The 20,207-nt window shown below is 37.5% G+C and overlaps 1 protein-coding gene across 1 annotated transcript in view; it reads left to right on the top strand.

Annotated features, from left to right (window-relative positions):
* LOC124619877 (multidrug resistance-associated protein 1) overlaps positions 1-20,207 on the top strand; it is a gene marked incomplete in the record, with an annotated part of 365,477 nt that overhangs the window by 259,823 nt on the left and 85,447 nt on the right. Inside the window, 6 exon segments of the mRNA XM_047146501.1 lie at positions 5,654-5,738; positions 10,120-10,313; positions 10,424-10,600; positions 13,190-13,357; positions 14,371-14,551; positions 14,806-14,962. Of these exon segments, the coding sequence (XP_047002457.1) occupies positions 5,654-5,738; positions 10,120-10,313; positions 10,424-10,600; positions 13,190-13,357; positions 14,371-14,551; positions 14,806-14,962 (962 nt within the window).

Genomic DNA, 20,207 nt, shown 5'->3' with positions numbered 1-20,207 from the left:
TTTTTAACAGAACAACGACTAGCTGATCAGATCCGTGTAATAATAAAAAATAACAGGATACCCCAGTCAGAATTAGATAACATCAAACAACAAGTACAACAAATACTGGAACAAAATAATGTGCAATCAGAAGAAGAAAAAAATACAGTAATGGACTCAAACATCCCAGAGCAAACAAACAAAGAACAACACGCACCAATTAAACAATCAGAGGAAAACGAAATCTTAAGGCAGCCACCAGAACAAGCACAAATAGAACACAAAGTGACACAGATATTAGATATAGAAGAAAAATTTCAGCTAACATATATAGAATACAAAGACACAAATACAGACATTAGACCATTCTTGCATAGACCACCAAATAACCCACAAGTCGAAACAACAATAAAAACTATCAACACAATCATACACAACAAAATAAATGAAAACACAACTATGGAAGAGTTACAACTACTGGTATATATAGGAGCACTCACTACACTAAATATACACACTAGGCAGAGATCAGAACCAACCAACACACAGAAGAAACCCACAAAACCAGCATGGCAACACAGGCTACAGATCAAAATAGAAAAACTGAGAAAAGACATCGGACAGCTAACGCAATTTATAAGAAATGAAATCTCGGGAAAAAAACGAAAAAGGTTAGGTAAAATCTCACAAGAAGAAGCGACAGAGCAATTAGACGAAAAGAAGCAGAAATTACAAGCATTCGCCAAACGACTCGGAAGATACAAAAAAAGTGAAAATAGAAGGAAACAAAACCAAACATTCAACACAAACCAAAATAAATTTTACCAGACAATAGATAACACACACATTGAAATAAACAATCCACCAAACATAACAGACATGGAACACTTCTGGAGCAACATATGGTCAAACCCGGTACAACATAACAGGCATGCACGGTGGATACAAGCAGAAACAGACACATACAAGATGATACCACAAATGCCTGAAGTGACAATTTTGCAACATGAAGTCACCCAAGCAATTAATTCTACTCACAATTGGAAAGCCCCTGGAAATGATAAAACAGCAAATTTCTGGTTAAAGAAGTTCACCTCAACACATTCACATCTAACTAAATTATTTAACAGTTACATTGCAGACCCATACACATTCCCTGATACACTTACACATGGAATAACTTATCTGAAACCTAAAGATCAAGCAGACACAGTGAACCCAGCTAAATATCGCCCCATAACATGCCTACCAACAATATACAAAATATTAACTTCAGTCATTAAACAGAAACTAGTGACACATACAACACAGAACAAAATTATAAATGAAGAACAAAAAGGCTGTTGCAAAGGAGCACGAGGATGTAAAGAGCAACTGATAATAGATGCAGAGGTGACATATCAAGCTAAAACTAAACAAAGGTCGCTACACTACGCGTACATAAATTACCAAAAAGCTTTTGATAGTGTACCCCACTCATGGTTACTACAAATATTGGAAATATATAAAGTAGATCCTAAATTGATACAGTTCCTAAACATAGTAATGAAAAACTGGAAAACCACACTTAATATCCAAACAAATTCAAATAATATCACATCACAGCCAATACAGATTAAGCGTGGAATATACCAAGGAGATTCATTAAGTCCTTTCTGGTTCTGCCTTGCTCTGAACCCACTATCCAACATGCTAAATAATACAAATTATGGTTACAATATTACTGGAACATACCCACACAAAATCACACATTTGCTATACATGGATGATCTAAAACTACTGGCAGCAACAAATCAACAACTCAACCAATTACTAAAGATAACAGAAGTATTTAGCAATGATATAAATATGGCTTTTGGAACAGACAAATGTAAGAAAAATAGCATAGTCAAGGGAAAACACACTAAACAAGATGATTACATATTGGATAACCACAGCGACTGCATAGAAGCGATGGAAAAAACAGATGTCTATAAATATCTAGGATACAGACAAAAAATAGGAATAGATGATAGAAATATTAAGGAAGAGCTAAAAGAAAAATATAGACAAAGACTAACAAAAATACTGAAAACAGAATTGACAGCAAGAAACAAGACAAAAGCTATAAATACCTATGCTATACCAATATTGACCTACTCATTTGGAGTAGTGAAATGGAGTAACACAGACCTAGAAGCACTCAATACACTTACACGATCACAATGCCACAAATATAGAATACATCACATACATTCAGCAACAGAAAGATTCACATTAAGCAGAAAGGAAGGAGGAAGGGGATTTATCGACATAAAAAACCTACATTATGGACAGGTAGACAATTTAAGAAAATTCTTTCTAGAACGAGCAGAAACTAGCAAAATACACAAAGCAATCACCCACATAAATACATCGGCTACACCACTACAATTTCATAACCACCTCTACAACCCTTTAGATCACATAACATCAACAGATACGAAGAAAGTAAATTGGAAAAACAAAACACTTCATGGCAAGCACCCGTATCATCTAACACAGCCACACATCGATCAAGACGCATCCAACACATGGCTAAGAAGAGGCAATATATACAGTGAGACAGAAGGATTCATGATTGCAATACAGGATCAAACAATAAACACCAGATATTACAGCAAGCATATTATTAAAGATCCCAATACCACAACAGATAAATGCAGACTTTGCAAACAACAAATAGAAACAGTAGATCACATCACAAGCGGATGTACAATACTAGCAAATACAGAATACCCCAGAAGACATGACAACGTCGCAAAAATAATACATCAACAGCTTGCCTTACAACATAAACTTTTAAAACAACACGTTCCTACATACAAGTATACATCACAAATGTGTTATCTATTGTCTGGTAAAATTTCTTTTGGTTTGTGTTGAATGTTTGGTTTTGTTTCCTTCTATTTTCACTTTTTTTGTATCTTCTGAGTCGTTTGGCGAATGCTTGTAATTTCTGCTTCTTTTCGTCTAATTGCTCTGTCGCTTCTTGTTGTGAGATTTTACCTAACAAAATGTACTGGAGAATGATGAATACAAATTATACTGGAACAGAACCATTATAACAGATAAAACAACGCCACATAACAAACCTGACATCCTACTCACCAATAAAAAGAAGAAATTAACACAACTAATTGAAATATCCATACCCAATGCAGCAAATATACAGAAGAAAACGGGAGAAAAAATTGAAAAATACATCCAACTGGCTGAGGAAGTCAAGGACATGTGGCATCAGGATAAAGTTGACATTATACCAATTATACTTTCAACTACAGGAGTCATACCACGCAATATCCACCAGTACATCAATGCAATACAGCTACATCCAAACTTATATATACAACTTCAGAAATCCGTAATTATTGATACATGTTCAATTACCCGAAAGTTCCTAAACGCAATGTAACATATACCGTACAGTTAAAAGGAAGTGACGCTTGATCAAGGTCCGCGTCACTTTCCATTTTTAACCAGATTTAACGCCTGAGAAAGTAAAGAAAAAATAATAATAATAATAATAATAATAATAATAATGATAATAATAATAATGATAATAATAATAATAATAATATAATGTAATATAATCATATATATATAATTATATTGTATAGTATAGTATAATAATATATTCACCATATAGAGGTGATGTTGAGTCGCAACAGGCAGAATGAACAGATTGCTGTATGTTCAACCTTTTGGACAAAAGGCCTTCTTCCGAAGTAGAAAATGCGCATGCCTGGCCACTGTCTCAGGCTGCTGTGGCGCACCTGCAGACTACATATTGCGTCGTGGTTGTTGGGGATAAGAAGGCAGGAGTTGGGGCTGGGGGTGGATGTTGTTGGCAAAGAAACAGCTGAGCAACCAAGTTACCATATTTGCTTCCTAACACAATGTGCTTCTCTTAAATGACTGCTTGCTTCACATTCTGTGCCATTTGGATCCTTCCTACCAAAACCAGCTTTCTTGAATTGCACAGGTGGGAAATCTCTCTGCACTGTAGCCATTGTTCCTGTAACCCCAGTGGCCTCTACCTACCCTCTTCCCTGCTCCCATTCCAGCACTACACATGCCTTCTATTCTGCCAGTGCATCTTTTTCCTTTCTGTGCTTCTCTTCTCTCCTCTCCTCTCATCTCTCCATTCCCCATTCTCCTTCCACAGCACAGCCTCCTGTTTCTGCACCTAGCAGCCTCATCTTCTCCACAACAAATACCTGCATACTCACAGGCAGTGCAAGATCTACTATTCCTATCCTGTTGTCCCTCCATCTTTCGGCCTCATACCACCTCCGAGTCCCCATCGCCTGCTCCATATTGCTGCTCATGTCAGACGCAATTGCACTTGTAGTCCACAGTTGGGCCACAACAGCCAGAGAGAGAGAGAGAGAGAGAGAGAGAGAGAGAGAGAGAGAGAGAGAGAGAGAGAGCCCTTCCCAAGTAAGGCTGTTCAGCAGTCTTTTTATTGTGTATGTCTGTGGCTCAACACCACATCAGTCGTGAGTTTGAATATGTGCTTTTCATAATAGTGTTGTCAACAGAGTGATTGGAAATAATAGCGTCTTCCCCAGTAAGGTATACTGCCATCATATGCATCAGAGAGGTCTCATAGTGCATCACTTACTGTTCGCGACATAGTCATGTTTATATCTGTGGTTAACTGGTGCTCCTAATCTTCTGGCTGTTTAATGTAAATGAATGAAACATAATTAACTGATAAGGTTGGTTGGTTTACTATAATAGACAGTTCTGAATAAAAATAGTAGTAGTTTCGAATAATTATTCTGGAGACGACGTAGACCACCAATCGCTACAAAGTTGAAGCCGTTAGTGATGAATGGGTGCTCTGAATATTTATTGTTGTGTGTATTGTTCCTGTAATCATTGTAGGAACTAAAACTGGAAGAGAATTACATACTCTTTGTGTGATATTTTAATCAGCAAGCAGATATTGGAATAAAATGACTATGATCTGAACTGAGAAAGAGGGATCAAGCATTTTGTTGCATGGCTTAGTAAGGGTATGGAAAGCAGTTACATGGGAGGAGGAAGGGGTTAAAGATTGGTCTCTGAACTTGATGGTTGGAAATCTTTGTGTGTTATCAGGTGTTGATGTTATGTATACTTCTGTTCAAACGTTGTGTGAGTGCCCCCCCCCCCCCCCCCCCCTAAACCATATATTTCCAACTGCAATCATATTTAGCTATGCTCTAGTGTTCAGATTCATGTTTTGGGGTAATGACTGCTTCATTCTTAGTACTTCATGAATGTGATAATCCATAATAAAATTTAATTTATTTATGATTAAAAAGTTGTTGCCTTAACTTGAAAATAACAATACAGGAAACACTTCATTTGTACTTGTTCCCTTGAAATGATGGACTGCTGTAAATATCAATATTTAAGGCCCTCATCATGTTCCACATTGTGGTGCGTGCCTGTGAACATAATCAATAGAAGACACGATCTGTAATATATATGTGTAAATGCTTTTCTTCTATTGAAATGTACAGAAACTGGGAGCATTAACTGCACATTTCAGAGCATTCTGTTCATTACTTGAGGCTTTGTTATGAAATTAGTTGGAAGTATTTTTAATTTGTAATTGGTGTTTGCCACTGTGTGACAGTAACTGTGTATCTCTGATCTCCAGGCAAATGTGTCAATAAAGAGAATGAATAAGTTCATGAATTGTGAAGAACTGGACCCCAATAATGTTACACATGATTATTCTGACAGTAAGTACAACTTCAGTGATTCAGCATATTAAGTTTGTTACGCTATAGGATTTATTTAAATATGTGCTAATATTTAGAACGTAAGAAGAGTTCTATTCATTCAGCCATTATCACATCATCATTCCCTCAATTCCATCATGAAGGGAGGTCTTTTGGCATGTGGAAAGAATAGAGATATACATTAACAAGCGGAAGTAACCAGTGCTGGCTACTGCTGTAAAGTTTCCTAACAAAAACTAGCACTAATCTAATCAATCCGATGGTTATGGTACTTACTTCTCGATTAGCTCTACATGTAGGTTATGAAAAAAGCAACTACTTCAAAAAGCACTTACTCCTTTTCCTACACTACTCAATTGCCATTACTATTTTATTCTTCAAAGCATTAGTCTATACCACTGGTTCCAACTTTTCCGAGACCATAATCCCCGAATATTATCAGATACCAGCCAGTTCTTCAAATACAGCTTAACACCCAACTAAATATTAGGTTCAAAAATGGTGTCCAGATTAAGAACCCAAAATCTTAGAATTTATGTGTATTATTGTGGTAACATTTTTTATTGTTTCTGTTTATTGACTTGGATTTTGATCCTTTACTGTGAGTCATCAGTTACCATGAATTTGCAGTCTTCTTACTCTGATAAAAACAATCTATGGAAATACATCTTAGGTGCTTGATCACTGTCTTGTGAACATGTCATTGCAGCATATATTTTTTCATTTTTCTGTTTGTCACAACACAGAGACAACTACTGTTCTGAATACAGAATGAAGTAGGCAAGTGCTGCACAGGAGCTTTGAATTCACTCATGTCATGTCAGGAATGTGTTCAGAGAGTGAAGAGAGATTGGAGGGCCAATCCCTAAAAACCTCAGCTCACTAGTAGTAGGGAAAGCTGAAAAGAAATGCATCTAAATTTTCTATGTGAAAGGTCTTAAAGCGTTTTAAATTAAACAAACATTCTTAATATTCTACATCTTTACCCTTCATGTTTGTTTATTTGCAGCCCTTACAATTGTAGTCTCTAACATTGCAGTGTGCGACATAACTGTTCATGTGTGAGAAATACCTTGCTGTAATCCAGTTCGAATTCGAAGAGTTCATCCACAAGTGGAGCACCTTTTCCTTCAGTATGGCAATGAATGATATATCTCTCTCTCTCTCTCTCTCTCTCTCTCTCTCTCTCTCTCTCTCTCTCTCTCTCTCTCTCTCTCTCTCTCTCTCTCTCTCACACACACACACACACACACACACACACACACACACACACACACACACACACTGCAACATGTGCATCAATCCAACACCTCGGGTTCATCACTACCAATCACTCTCCAAGTGATCCCAACATCGCCCCATCCAATGGTTATCTGTTTCCAAAACTTAAAGAACGTGGACTTAACTTTGATAGTGATGAAGCGGTGCAAGCAGAGGTGGGCTTGTGCATCTGTCAACAAAGTCAAACATTCTACAGTGACTTTATCAACAAACCATTTTCTCCATGGTGAAATGTTTGTTGCCAGGGTGACTGTTGAGAAAAAAATATGTGGACATGAAGAATAAAGAGTTCTTGCATAAAAAAATGTGGAGGTACTACTTTCCAGTGTCTCATACATCTGCTCCCCAATCATAATGCCATTGGAGACTGCATTAATCACCCAACAGTCAGTTGAGACAATCATGCTTCTGTGAGTATTTGTTGTGAAGAGATATCCTGGGAACTAATATTAAATGCTTACCTGAAAACTGCTTAGAGCAGGTAGTTAGGATGCAAACTCATTAGGAAAATATTTTAGATCCAATGGCAACAAATGGACCTTACCTTTATCAAGGTAAAATGGTATGGGTGTTAACATCAAAACTTATCTCAGTGACCACAAGAAAATTGTATCAGTGATAATCAAATAATAAACAGCAACTAAAACAATTAGTAAGATTTGTACAACTAGTAGACTAAACAACGTATGTACGAGGTTACTTAGTATTAGGGACTCTACATGGTGTACATTCCAGAACTCAACAATAATTGCACAGTACACATGAAACACAGCATTAAGCTGTGAATAAAAGGATTCAAAAGGCAAACGTATGAACTGCAGCAAAATTTTATCAAAGGACGTTTCAGAAAACCCAAAGAAATTCTTGCCACCTATCTTTTGTTACTTCTATGTTGTCTTCTCTTTTTTGAATACTTAATTCCACTCCATTGAGCCAGTTCTCCTTAATCTTGCGCTGCCATATTCATCTTGTGCATCTTCCTAGACAACCTCTTATATCGCATTGCCTTCCAACATCCATACGATATGAACCTTTATCCCCTCAATTTTATCTTGCAAAGGTTCTCACATGTTGCCTCCCTAACATTCAGCTCTCATCTTTTTGATTTTTGTTACACAAGACAGAAGACTGACTTCACAAAAACTTCATTTAGTTGCTTGGACATTAGTTCTTCTCTTGGCATTCTAGTCCAGGTCTGTACAGCACTTAATAAGATGGTATATTGTTCGATGTGATTCCCATATCTTCCTCCCCCTCCCCTCCCCCCTTCCCCTTCCCCTCCCCCCCTTCCCCTCCCCCTCCCCCTCCCCTCCCCTCCCCTCCCCTCCCCCCTCCTCCACAAGTTTGTCTTCCATAAAAGATTACACTCCGGACGCACGTACCTTCAGATCAGATAACCTAACACATTAAATTTATATTCGGTGTTAACAGATTTCTCTTGCAAAAATACTTCTCTTGCTGTTTCCAGTAAGCATTGTATATCCTTTCTGCTTCTGACGTCATTAGTCATTTCGGTGCCGAGTTAGGAAAAATAGTCTATACGAGAGTGGGTCAAATGAAAACCTTATTAATTTTTAAAATATTATTTACTGTGCAGAAGTGGTACAAATGCAAGTCCTCCAGCCCTTACAAAGTGCATAAATTCCTTTAGAAAAAAATTCTTTTGCTTCATCAGAATGGAATGTCTTTCCTCCCATTGTGTCTTTGAGTGGTCCAAACATATGTAAATCACTTGGGGCAAGGTCTGGTGAGTATGGTGGATGAGGAAGACACTCAAAATGCGGGTCTGTGATCGTTGCAACTGTTGTATGGGCAGTGTGGGGCCTTCATTGTCATGTTGCAAAAGGACACTTGCTGACAGCAATCAACATCGCTTTGATTTGATTGCAGGCCACAGTTGATTTTTTTTTTAGGAGATCTGTGTATGATGCACTGGTGACAGTGGTCCCTCTAGGCATGTAATGCTCCAAAATGACACCTTTTTCCTCCCAAAAGAGGGTCAGCATAACCTTCCCTGTTGATGGTTTTGTTCGAAACTACTTTGGTTTGGGTGATGAGGAATGGCATCATTCCTTGCTCGCTCTTTGTTTCTGGTTGGTGTAAGTGAACCCAGGTTTCGTCCCCAGTAACAGTTCTTGCAAGGAAGCCATCACCTTCTCATTCAAAGTGCCGAAGCAGTTCTTCACAAACATCAACATGTCGTTCTCTCGTTTCAGGAATCAGCTGCCATGGCACACATCTTGCAGACAGTTCGTGAACTGGAGCACATCATGCACAATGTGGTGTGCTGACCCATGACTAATCTGTAAACATGCTGCAATGTCATTCAGTGTCACTCGGTGGTTTTCCTTCACTACAGCTTCAGCTGCTGCAATGTTCTGTTGAGTCACAACTCATTGTGCCTGACCTGGATGAGGAGCATCTTCCACTGAAGTCACACCATTTGTGAACTTCCTACTCCATTCATAGACTTTCTGCTGTGACAAACATGCATCACCATACTGAACCTTCATTCATCGATGAATTTCAATAGGTTTCACACCTTCACTATGCAAAAAGTGAATAACAGAACGCTGTTCTTCCCTGATGCGACTTCTGGTGTTGTCTCCTCAAGTTCATACTCCTTTTTATACACTTTCTTCCATTTAAATTTGGAGTTAAAACCAATAAATATTGGGTTGGGTCCACATCTGCCCCCTGAAAATGCCTAAAGTTCAAAATCTGGTTCTAGAAATCTTTGCTTATCATTATATAATCTATCTGAAATTTTCCTGTGTCCCATGTCTCTTCTATGTATACAACCTTAGGCGATTCTTTTAAAACAAGTGTTAGTGATTATTCAATTATGTTCAGTACAAAATTGGATGCTGGCTAATATTACAAAGCCAAATCAGTCATTGTCCAGATCCCCCCCCCCCCCCCTCCCCCTCCCTGCAGTGTTTAGCGAGGGGATCGTCAGTTGTAGCTTTCCATAATTTGTTGTGTGTGGCAGTGTGTTTTATGCCTTAACTGATCAGCAGTAGCAGTCAACAGAACTGTAATCAAAAAATGTAAGTCTTTTTTCCTTAAATTGTGACTTAGTTATTGTTTTTATTGGCAGAATATCCTCTTGTCATGGAAAATGGTACCTTCAGCTGGGGCCCTGATGAAAGCCCAGTATTAAGAAGCATTAATCTGCAAATCAAACAGAGTTCATTGGTAGCTGTTGTTGGAACTGTTGGTGCAGGAAAGAGTTCACTGGTTTCAGCATTTCTTGGTGAAATGGACAAAATTACTGGCAGGGTTAACACCAAGGTAAATGTTACCATTTATTGATAAAGCAGTGTGTGAAATAAGTTGCTGTACATAGTTGTTCCAGTTACTGTTTATTTGCAAACACTACTTTATAAATGTTACTGTTGCAGGGTTCAATTGCTTATGTACCACAGCAGGCATGGATACAGAATGCTACTTTGAAGGACAACATTCTGTTTGGTAAATCCTTAGAGCAGTCTTCATACCTTCGAATAGTAGATGCATGTGCGCTTAAACCTGATCTTCAGATGCTACCGGGTGGTGACCAGACAGAAATTGGAGAAAAGGTAAGGATGATTTGAAAGTCAGCAGTGAGTTAGATAAAAGAAGTTATTACTTTTATCAGAAGCTTATTAGTTTGAAAATTTCTTGCCTTTGTTATTCCTTAATTGTTTCTTGTTTTGTTATTTGAAATAGTATGACAGTGGTCACCACACTTCATAAGAATAATGATTTAGTTTCGTTCAGTCAGAGTAAGCCAAATGTAATAGTTCGTATATTGTACCATCAATTCGTTCAATCAATTTTATTCAGCACTTCAGTGTCATATCACACTGTTTTGGAGAATGGGTTATCCTCTGCAATTGTAAGGCTTTTGTTCTACATATAAGTTTATTTTATTAATTTGTCAGGGATAACTGAATCTTCTTTCACTGTAATTTTATCTTCACTAAAGTGCAATGCCAAAGTAATTATTTCAGTATAATTTCAGTACTAATTATCACTTACATTTTGTTGGGATCTATGGCTTTAATGAAATGTTGCAATGATAACTTATTTGTTACTACTGTTTATTAGTTTCAAATTCTATTATATCTTTGGTAAAGAATTTTTAATCAATTATTTTATGATTTCATTGATGGTGTTTGTTTATTAATCCATAGATAGCAGTTGTGATGCCACATAGTATTCGGCATGTAGTAATTTGTAGACTACCATCCATAGAAAATTAATAACTTTCGGTGCATCGTTGATTAATTGATGTCTGTACAATCAGCACAGCTTTCCATCTACCAGATGCTGCCCTATTGCACTTTAGTTAAAATATTCAGTTGGTTACAGCTGCACCCTGAGACAAGTATCTGGTGTCCTCTTTATCATCATGGTGCTACTTGTTATAGGTGAAATGAATTCTAAATTATTTTAGCAGAGCACCCTACCACTTATGCACATATGTTCAGTCCCCACAGGGAGGCTCACCTGTTAATGCTGACTACAGTGAAATATGTGGTGCACTGTACTTCATGAGAGAGAAAATTTATTTTATTGCATGTCACTATGTATTCATATGTTTCCATGATTTTTTATCTGATGCTCTTGTCTTTCAATTTCTTGCAAGTTCATATATTTTCTGAGTAGTTGGTGTTGGTTTATCTCTGATCATACCAACAAAACTTCAGGCTTTGAAGGGGGGGGGGGGGGGGGGGAATCTTGAATTGTAATCATATCCTGTTCATTCTTTGTTCACTACTTCCTTCCTGGATGCAAGATTTCCTTTGGCCAACCACTCTTCCCTGGAGTCCTTCTACATTATATTTTAGTAAGTAAAGGGTAAAGGAGACCACCTGCTGAACAGTGGAAGCATTTTGTTGTTAACAGGCACACATGAAAGAGAAGGTAATCTTGCTATCTTTAGGAATAAATCCTTTCTCTAGCTGGAGTAAGGAAGGATGTATTTTGAAAGCTAGCAAATTTTCCTTCTGTTTTATGTCTATACTTAGATTACCCAACACTTTTGCTATTTGGTGTGGTCGCCTTTACTGCCAAATTATTTGAATTCTGTTAGAGCTTTCCCACTACATGTCAAAGCATGTAACAGAAATATGACTTTTAAGGCTGTAGTAGGTTCCAGACACCCTCATTACAAATTTTTTAAGTCCACATAACTTTCCAAACACTTTCCAGTGGGTCAGTTTGTTGGATTCTGCTGGTGTCATTTTTTAGTCTTTACTGAAAATCGCTAAAATGGGAGCTGTGTTTCTGCAAAGCTGTAGACAGTGATAATCACTTCCTAAAAGTAATTTTCTACCTTTCACTAAATTATTACAGAAAGCAAATAAAAAGTACAATAATATCTCAGAATGTGGGCCAGTCATATTCAATGTATTCTGCTCTTTAGGTGCAATGTCACACTAATCTTTCAGTTACTCTTGGTCTTAAAATTTTGCTAGTATCTTTTACATCAAATGATGAAGTTTCTGTTACTGAAAATAAGTCATTCACTATCTTGTTCCCAAGCTTTGATGTTCTTTTAATTTCTACATTTAGCAGTCGGTATCTTTCGAATGCGAGCCTTGCTTAAAGTAAACTGTAAGTCTAAAGAATTCAACATGCACGCTGATACAAACTGATAAAAGATGGAACAAGACATTATCAGTTAACAAAAGCATCAATCTTCTCAAGTAACTAAAAGGAAAAAAAAGACAGAAATAGTAAAAGGACATATATGCATCATTGAAGGAAAAAATCTGTTGAGAAAACTAATAAATGAGACAGAGGTGCTGACCAGTACTTGGATGTGAAATGTTTCAGAATACTGATATCACTCATATAAGAGTATTACGTGTGAACATTATTTGGTGTTTTAGAACTAACAGTTCCTTCCTTTAGAGGAGAGGGCATAGGTTGGGGAGGGTTAAAAAAAGAAAGGCAGGTCACTCAGACCCCAGGATAAGAGGGCTCCACATGTAGTGCGCTTGCACACATAGAAAGTCAAGAACTGAGGCAGGTTTTGAAGTGTTACAGTACTTACTTTATCTGGCTTGAGATTAGTGTTGCATATTGTATACTTCAGAATAACTCAAAATTTCTTTCTCTATATATATTTAATTCACAGCTGTTTGTTCCAGTTGAGAAATGTTCTCTTATTCTTTCAGGGTATAAATTTGAGTGGTGGTCAGAAACAGAGAGTCAGTTTGGCTAGAGCAGTTTATAGCAATGCTGATATATATTTTCTAGATGATCCTCTCAGTGCTGTTGATAGTCATGTTGGAAAGCACATCTTTGAAAATGTTATTGGACCAACAGGATTACTGAAAAAGAAGGTAAGTTTCATTGTGATCTTTCTGATGATGAATTTCTTACACTAATTAATCTGCTGATGTAAAGACCTTCCAAGTGATGTGAGTAGATGTTAAAAAAAAAAAAAAAAAAAGTCTGAAGACAGTGTGTAACTTTGGATTGATATTCATTAGTTTCTGGGTCACTATCAATTTTAGGTGTGCTAATACACTGACATTGTTGTAGCCATATTATTTCTACGTTAATGTGCCTCAGTGATTATGCATGTACACAGAGGAAATAAACTTCCCAATATTTAAAACTACTAATTTACAAAAAGGAAACAGTGGAAAATTTGGGCTGGAATAACAATGTTATGAAAAAGGATAAATCAGGTCTTACCAATCGGAGAAGGCATTGAGTGGCAGACAGGCACATCGAATCTATACTGAGATGCATTATAGTGAATAGAGTGAACAGTTGGTATGTAGGTTAGTGATAATTGTGATAAGTTGCTGTTTGAACATATTTGGCTCCTGCTACCTCTAATCCTTAGAATACGATAGTATCGTTAATAAATACTTCCCATCACACTGTTCTTCACTAATCCAATAATGGGCAAATTAGCACTAATAATATTTCCTAATTTACTATGAAATATTCAGGTTATCATTTGTTTCACCTGCATTTCCTGATACTGAAGTGATTAGTAATATTACATAAAATGTAAAATTGTAGAGTGTCTAGTGAACAACTTTTTCTTTATAGGACGACGGTTCAATCCCGTCTCCGGCCATCCTGATTTAGGTTTTCCGTGATTTCCCTAAATAGCTTCAGGCAAATGCCGGGATGGTTCCTTTGAAAGGGCACGGCCGATTTCCTTCCCCATCCTTCCCTCACCCGAGCTTGCGCGCTCCGTCTCTAATGACCTCGTTGTCGACGGGACGTTAAAAACTAATCTCCTCCTCCTCCTCCTCCTTTCTTTATAGGTTGGGTTAAGAGGAATGTAGCTATTTTCATGTTTAGCATCAACGTTAAAATGGACTTTGTTTTGCAGACACGAGTGCTGGTGACACACAGTATAACATTCCTGCCAGAGGTAGACCTCATTGTAGTTCTTAAAGATGGTGAAGTTACTGAGATTGGTGCTTATAAGGAGTTGCTTGAAAAGAAGGGTGCATTTGCAGAGTTCCTTGTGCAGCATCTTCAGGAGGCTGCCACAGATGAAGGCGATGGAGGTGAGGTACAAAATATAAAATGCTGGCCTATGTGAATTGGCTCATTGAGAACCATAAGTGGTCATATGTTTACAAATACTGATCTACACTCTCACTCTCTCTCTCTCTCTCTCTCTCTCTCTCTCTCTCTCTCTTGTGTGCCCGTCTACTGCTCAGTAACAGAAATGTGCAATGAGTGGATACTTCTATTTCTTGTTCATAGTCCTTTAATACAGATACTTGGGGATTCCACGATTTCCTTTTTTCCTTCATAGAGCTTGAAGAGATCAAACAACAGTTGGAGACTACAATTGGTGCTGAAGAACTATCACAAAAATTGAAGCGAGCAAGGTCACGAGTTTCAGAAAGTCACAGTGATAGTGGCTCAATTGGTGATAAAAATTCACTTTCAGTGTCAGGATCAGTATACAGGTACAGATTTTTATACCCCTATCATTTTTGTTTAATATAACAAATCCTTGTTTGTTTTTTTTTTTTTTTTTTTTTTTTTTTTTTTTTTTTTTTGCTAAATATCTGAATAAACATACCCAAAACAGCAATTCTTAAATTGTAATTCATGTATCATGTCATTCCAGTAGGGGAAAAAATTTGTTCACCAAAAATGGTTTTAAATGATATTCGAGAGGTAGGTTGTTCCATATTTATGCTTCGTGGGCGAAGAAAAGAAACATCTGTATGACACTTTCAAAACAAGAACATCTGGAGCAAGGCTCACAAACTTGTTAATGTATTACCTTTGACACCGCCACTTTCTGAATCTTTACGAAGTATCCTGTGTGGAGATAAGGCAAATGCAAAATGAGCAAAATAAGTAACTGTGATACAGCTGTTAGTGGAGAGTAAAGAACCTTTCTCATTTAGGGTTCTTTTCAATTTGTCCTATTGCAGACTATTTGAATTTCCTCTGTTTACTATTTTCTGTGTGCCAGTGGTCTTAATCAAGTAATTACTGCTATAAAGTGCATATATGCACTCTTATTCTTGCTTACAGTGGTTTGTATTGCTTTTTTCCTTATTTTCTTTTTTATGTTAATAATTTCATGAAAATGTTAATTTGCTTGCTTAGGTTCTTCATAACACAAAGCTCAAATGTTTGAGCCCTCTCATAGCATCTGGACATTATTAAACTGGGCATTATTTTTCCCTGTGTGCAAGCAGACGTAGAAACTCGATCTCTTCAACTTATATTTTGGCCATGTACTCTTTCGGCCATCTTAAGAGTGAGCTACAACAGTCATATCCATTGATTCAAACATGAGAGTTGTGCAGTTCTACTTACTGCTACAGAATACACAAGGGCCAGCAGTGTTGTTTGATGGGAAAGATCTTTGAATGAAATGTATCAGTGGTTGAACACCTTTTCATTGTTCATGCCTTTGTGAGTTTATCCAAGAAAGTGCTGAATTCTGTGCTTTGTCCAGATTGGAAACAATATCTCTAGTAAATGAATTGTCCACTAAACAAATTTCCACTGCTTCCATCACTACCAAGCACTAGAACGAAGAAGTAGGCAGTAGATCTTCAACATTGCCACATGGTATAGAGTAGCCAGTGCGATGCAGTACTCTGACACAGCTGATTTCATTTGAATGTATGAGCCAGAAGTACTTTCGGTGTCCCTGATAAATAGGCTGTGGCAGATCACTGCGTCAACGCTGGCCATTCTGCTAGGACAAAGTTGAAATTCTAGTGTCAGCATCATTATTCTGGGACTTGGTAGTAAAGGAAGATGATCCAGTTAACCCTTTCCCTACTACAGATATGCGCTCTGCATTCTATTCTGAGGCAGCTTTTGTTATGGTCGTGTTGCTCATCAAATGCTGAGAGACACTGTTCTGGTCAATGTGAAATACCTACTGTCAGATTTTCGAGAACTATTAGGAAAAAAAAAAAAAATTAGTTTTGCACGACTTACGGTCCAATATCTTCACTCTATATAGAACTGAATTTGTTTTGTTATCCATCATACATACTGCACTGCATCAAATTAAGTAAACCATTGTACAAAATTTTAGTGTATCCAGTGTGTAAACATTACCTGTGACTGATGTTAGCTCAAACATTCCGGTGAGTGAAATAAAGGTAAGGTATTGAAATTTCATTTAAAATTGAGAGCAGAATGATAAATCATTTCGTTCTTGAGTTATCAGGTTTTATATGCAAAGGATAGTCGTGTATGATGCCCCCAATCTTGGCCTTGTGCATCGTGAGTCGTGGTCATGACTATCGTCATACCTCATAAACAATCTAAGATACCGAAAAGAGGTTTTGTTGCAAATGATAACATGCAATGAGGTATATATGTTTTCTGAGAAATACTCAAAACACTTTTATTCACGGAGATATGGAAGTAACTCGTCCACAGCAGTGAGAGGTCGGCAGCTCAGGATGCATACAGACATCCATAGCCCTGTACAAAAACCCAAATGGTGCAGACATGCATGTCAACAGCACCTGGAGGAATGGCATAGCAAGATGTGTACACACACCCACAGAAGCAAAAGGGTTAATCGAGTGAGTGGTTTGAACCTGGTGACAGCATGTAATCAAAAGATTTCTTTGATAAAAGTGCAAAGATGGTGCTGCAGTGCATCTCGTGTTGAAGTGTTGAAATCCCATTATGAATTGCGAATGTAACCATAGATTTGCTTCGTACGAAGGATTAGATGTCCTGAATGTTAATTCATCAGTTAATAAAGTATGAAAATGCACTTACACTGCAATGTGTTCTTCTCAGCCACCAATATTTGTGTTATCCAGTGTTATCCAGAGGGCAGGAGAGAGATTCCCCACTCCACAGTGACAGCTATAAAAGGAAGAACAAGATAGCTCCATATTTCCCCAAAAGATGATAAACATTATGGCTTTCCACTTAACTCACTAAACTTCCTTATATCTAAAAGTTCATGAAAATCGAGTGTTTTGGAAACATGTTCTAAGAAGCAGTGAAACTAAATTCAGTATATTTTTGTTTTCAATAATACTTAATGTTCTGAAGCAAAGTTAGATTTAATTTGGGAGGTAGTCCTCATTTGCATGAAGAGCATGACCTGATGAAAATCTTCAGCTGGATCCCACCTCAATGACTTCAGTGTCTGTAACTTAACCCCAGTAGTCCTACAGTGTAGAGAGATCTATACTTTCACACAGAATCTGAAAAAAAAAAAAACACAATATATTCCCATGATTCTGAAGATATTACTTGTATGACGTTAATAAAGACATTTACAAAAGAAAAAGTCAATTGTTTCCATAATTTATTTAAGAACAGTAGCCATGCAGTGCAGAAAAGGGAGGGAGGGTTTCACAATGGAAATGAAAACTGGAAATTTTAAGCATTATCACAGTAAAACAATCTATGAATGGATTAATAAAACAAGTCATACTATTTTTATAAATGCATGGCACAATTAAGTGTATTTAACGATGGGAGTATTGTTGCTCCACACGACTTAAAATGTAATATGCTCTGGAGGTCCAGCTTATTGGAGAAGTACCATCCTCTTCAAATGCCAAAAGAAATTATCCTACATTTGCAATCAAACGGCCTTCAGTGAATAACAATTTGATTCTGAGAGGTAGACATGCTGAGAGAGTACATAACTAAGATGTGTCTATTGATATCTAAGCCCCATTTTCTTCCCACCATTATGAAATACAACTTTTATCACTCTTCCACTCAATTCTTCACAACTGTGTATATTTTCCATTTGTATATGTAGTTTGTGTACCTAAAACTTGTTGGGACCACTTAGACCCAAGCATCTTCATTCAGGATGGTCCCTCCAGACACTCCTGAAACCATATTAACAGCTGGATGCTGTCCCCATTTATTAACTTGTTTCAGTGGCTGATGTAATCTCAAACAGCCACCCATTGGTATTTTAATAATTTCATTCTCTTAAAATAATGCTTGTTTCTTATCCTATGCAGTCCAAAATGTACTTAAAAAAATTATACTTAACCTATTGTCTCAAAGATATGGAATATGTCGCAAACTGCTTGGTATCCTCCCCACTCCAATTCAGTGGTGCAGTCCATCCCTTCTGATGAAAAGGATTTCCCCTTTGCATAAATTGCATCTTATCTCTTACTTCTACTGGAAGTATTAGCGTATTTACTCGATCGAAGCCGCACTTTTTTTCCAGTTTTTGAAATCCAAAAAACTGCCTGCGGCTTAGAATCAAGTGCAAAGTAAGTGGAAGTTCTGAAAAATGTTGGTAGGTGCCGCCACAACTAACTTCTGCCATCGAATACACACTGCTGGCCATTAAAATTGCTACACCAAGAAGAAATGCAGATTATAAATGGGTATTCATTGGACAAATATATTATACTAGAACTGACATGTGATTACATTTTCACGCTATTTGGGTGCGTAGATCCTGAGAAATCAGTAGCCAGAACAACCACCTCAGGCCATGATAACGGCCTTGATACGCCTGGGCATTGAGTCAAACAGAGCTTGGATGGAGTGTACAGGTACAGCTGCCCATGCAGCTTAAACACGATACCACAGTTCGTAAAGAGTAGTGACTGACGTCGCTCGGCCACCATTGACCAGACGTTTTCAATTGGTGAGAGATCTGGAGAATTTGCTGGCCAGGCCAGCAGCCGAACATTTTCTGTATCCAGAAAGGTCCGTACAGGACCTGCAACAAGCGGTCGTGCAATCACGATAAGCTACAATCCGACCTTTATCAAAGTCGGAAACGTGATGGTACGCATTTCTCATCCTTACATGAGGCATTACAACAACATTTCACCAGGCAACACCCATCAACTGCAGTTTGTGTATGAGAAATAGATTCGAAACTTTCCTCATGTCGCACGTTGTAGGTGTCGCCACTGGTGCCAATCATTTGCATATCACAAGCATCTTCTTCCTGTTGGTTTAATTTCGCATCTGCAGCACATCATCTTCTTGGTGTAGCAATTTTAATGGCCAGTAGTGTAGGTAGCGCTACACAGGCCTGTTTTGCAGGCACAGATAAATACTGGCGCCAAAACCTCTGCTTCAGTAAAAACAAAAAAGGGAAGACGAGCTTTTTTTTTCCTCCGCCCTGACTTTCGACCACTGCATTTTCATGCATTATCCAATAAAGTAAATACAAATTTCATATTGTTCATCTTCGAATGTAGCAGCATTTCAATGTACTATGAAAATCCGACTGGCAAGACTGTTTGAGATGTTTGTCAATATGGGAAACTCTATGTTCTGAATTTTTTCCTACCTGTGAGAAGAGATGGTTGCTAATAGGAACTTTTATGAATTGTGAATCACATGCAGTATTCTCTTCACCATAAGAATAATACGAATATAAACATTTTGTCATGCATTCTTTTGTGTTTGCTGCTATCTCATTTAAATCCTGTCTGCCTAATAAACTACGAAACTAGAGTGAGACAACAGCAAATGCTGAAGAATACACATATCGTGTCATGTTTATATTCGTATTATTCTTATGCCTAACAGTGATAGTCACAAATGAAGCACGGCAATTGACTAGATTTTTAAATCTAAGATGTCTCTAATTTCTGTGCAGAATGTAATGTACTAAAGAGGCGTCTGCAAAGATTTTCAAATGGAGAAAAATTTTCACTAAACTCCCGTTCAGAACATCTTCTATCATACGCAGTCTATTATTTGGTTCTT

Source organism: Schistocerca americana, chromosome 6 (genome assembly GCF_021461395.2).
Source record: "Schistocerca americana isolate TAMUIC-IGC-003095 chromosome 6, iqSchAmer2.1, whole genome shotgun sequence".
Taxonomy (NCBI): domain Eukaryota; kingdom Metazoa; phylum Arthropoda; class Insecta; order Orthoptera; family Acrididae; genus Schistocerca; species Schistocerca americana.
The sequence above is the reverse complement of the archived record's forward strand: the minus strand, read 5'-3'. Positions and strand labels throughout refer to the sequence as shown.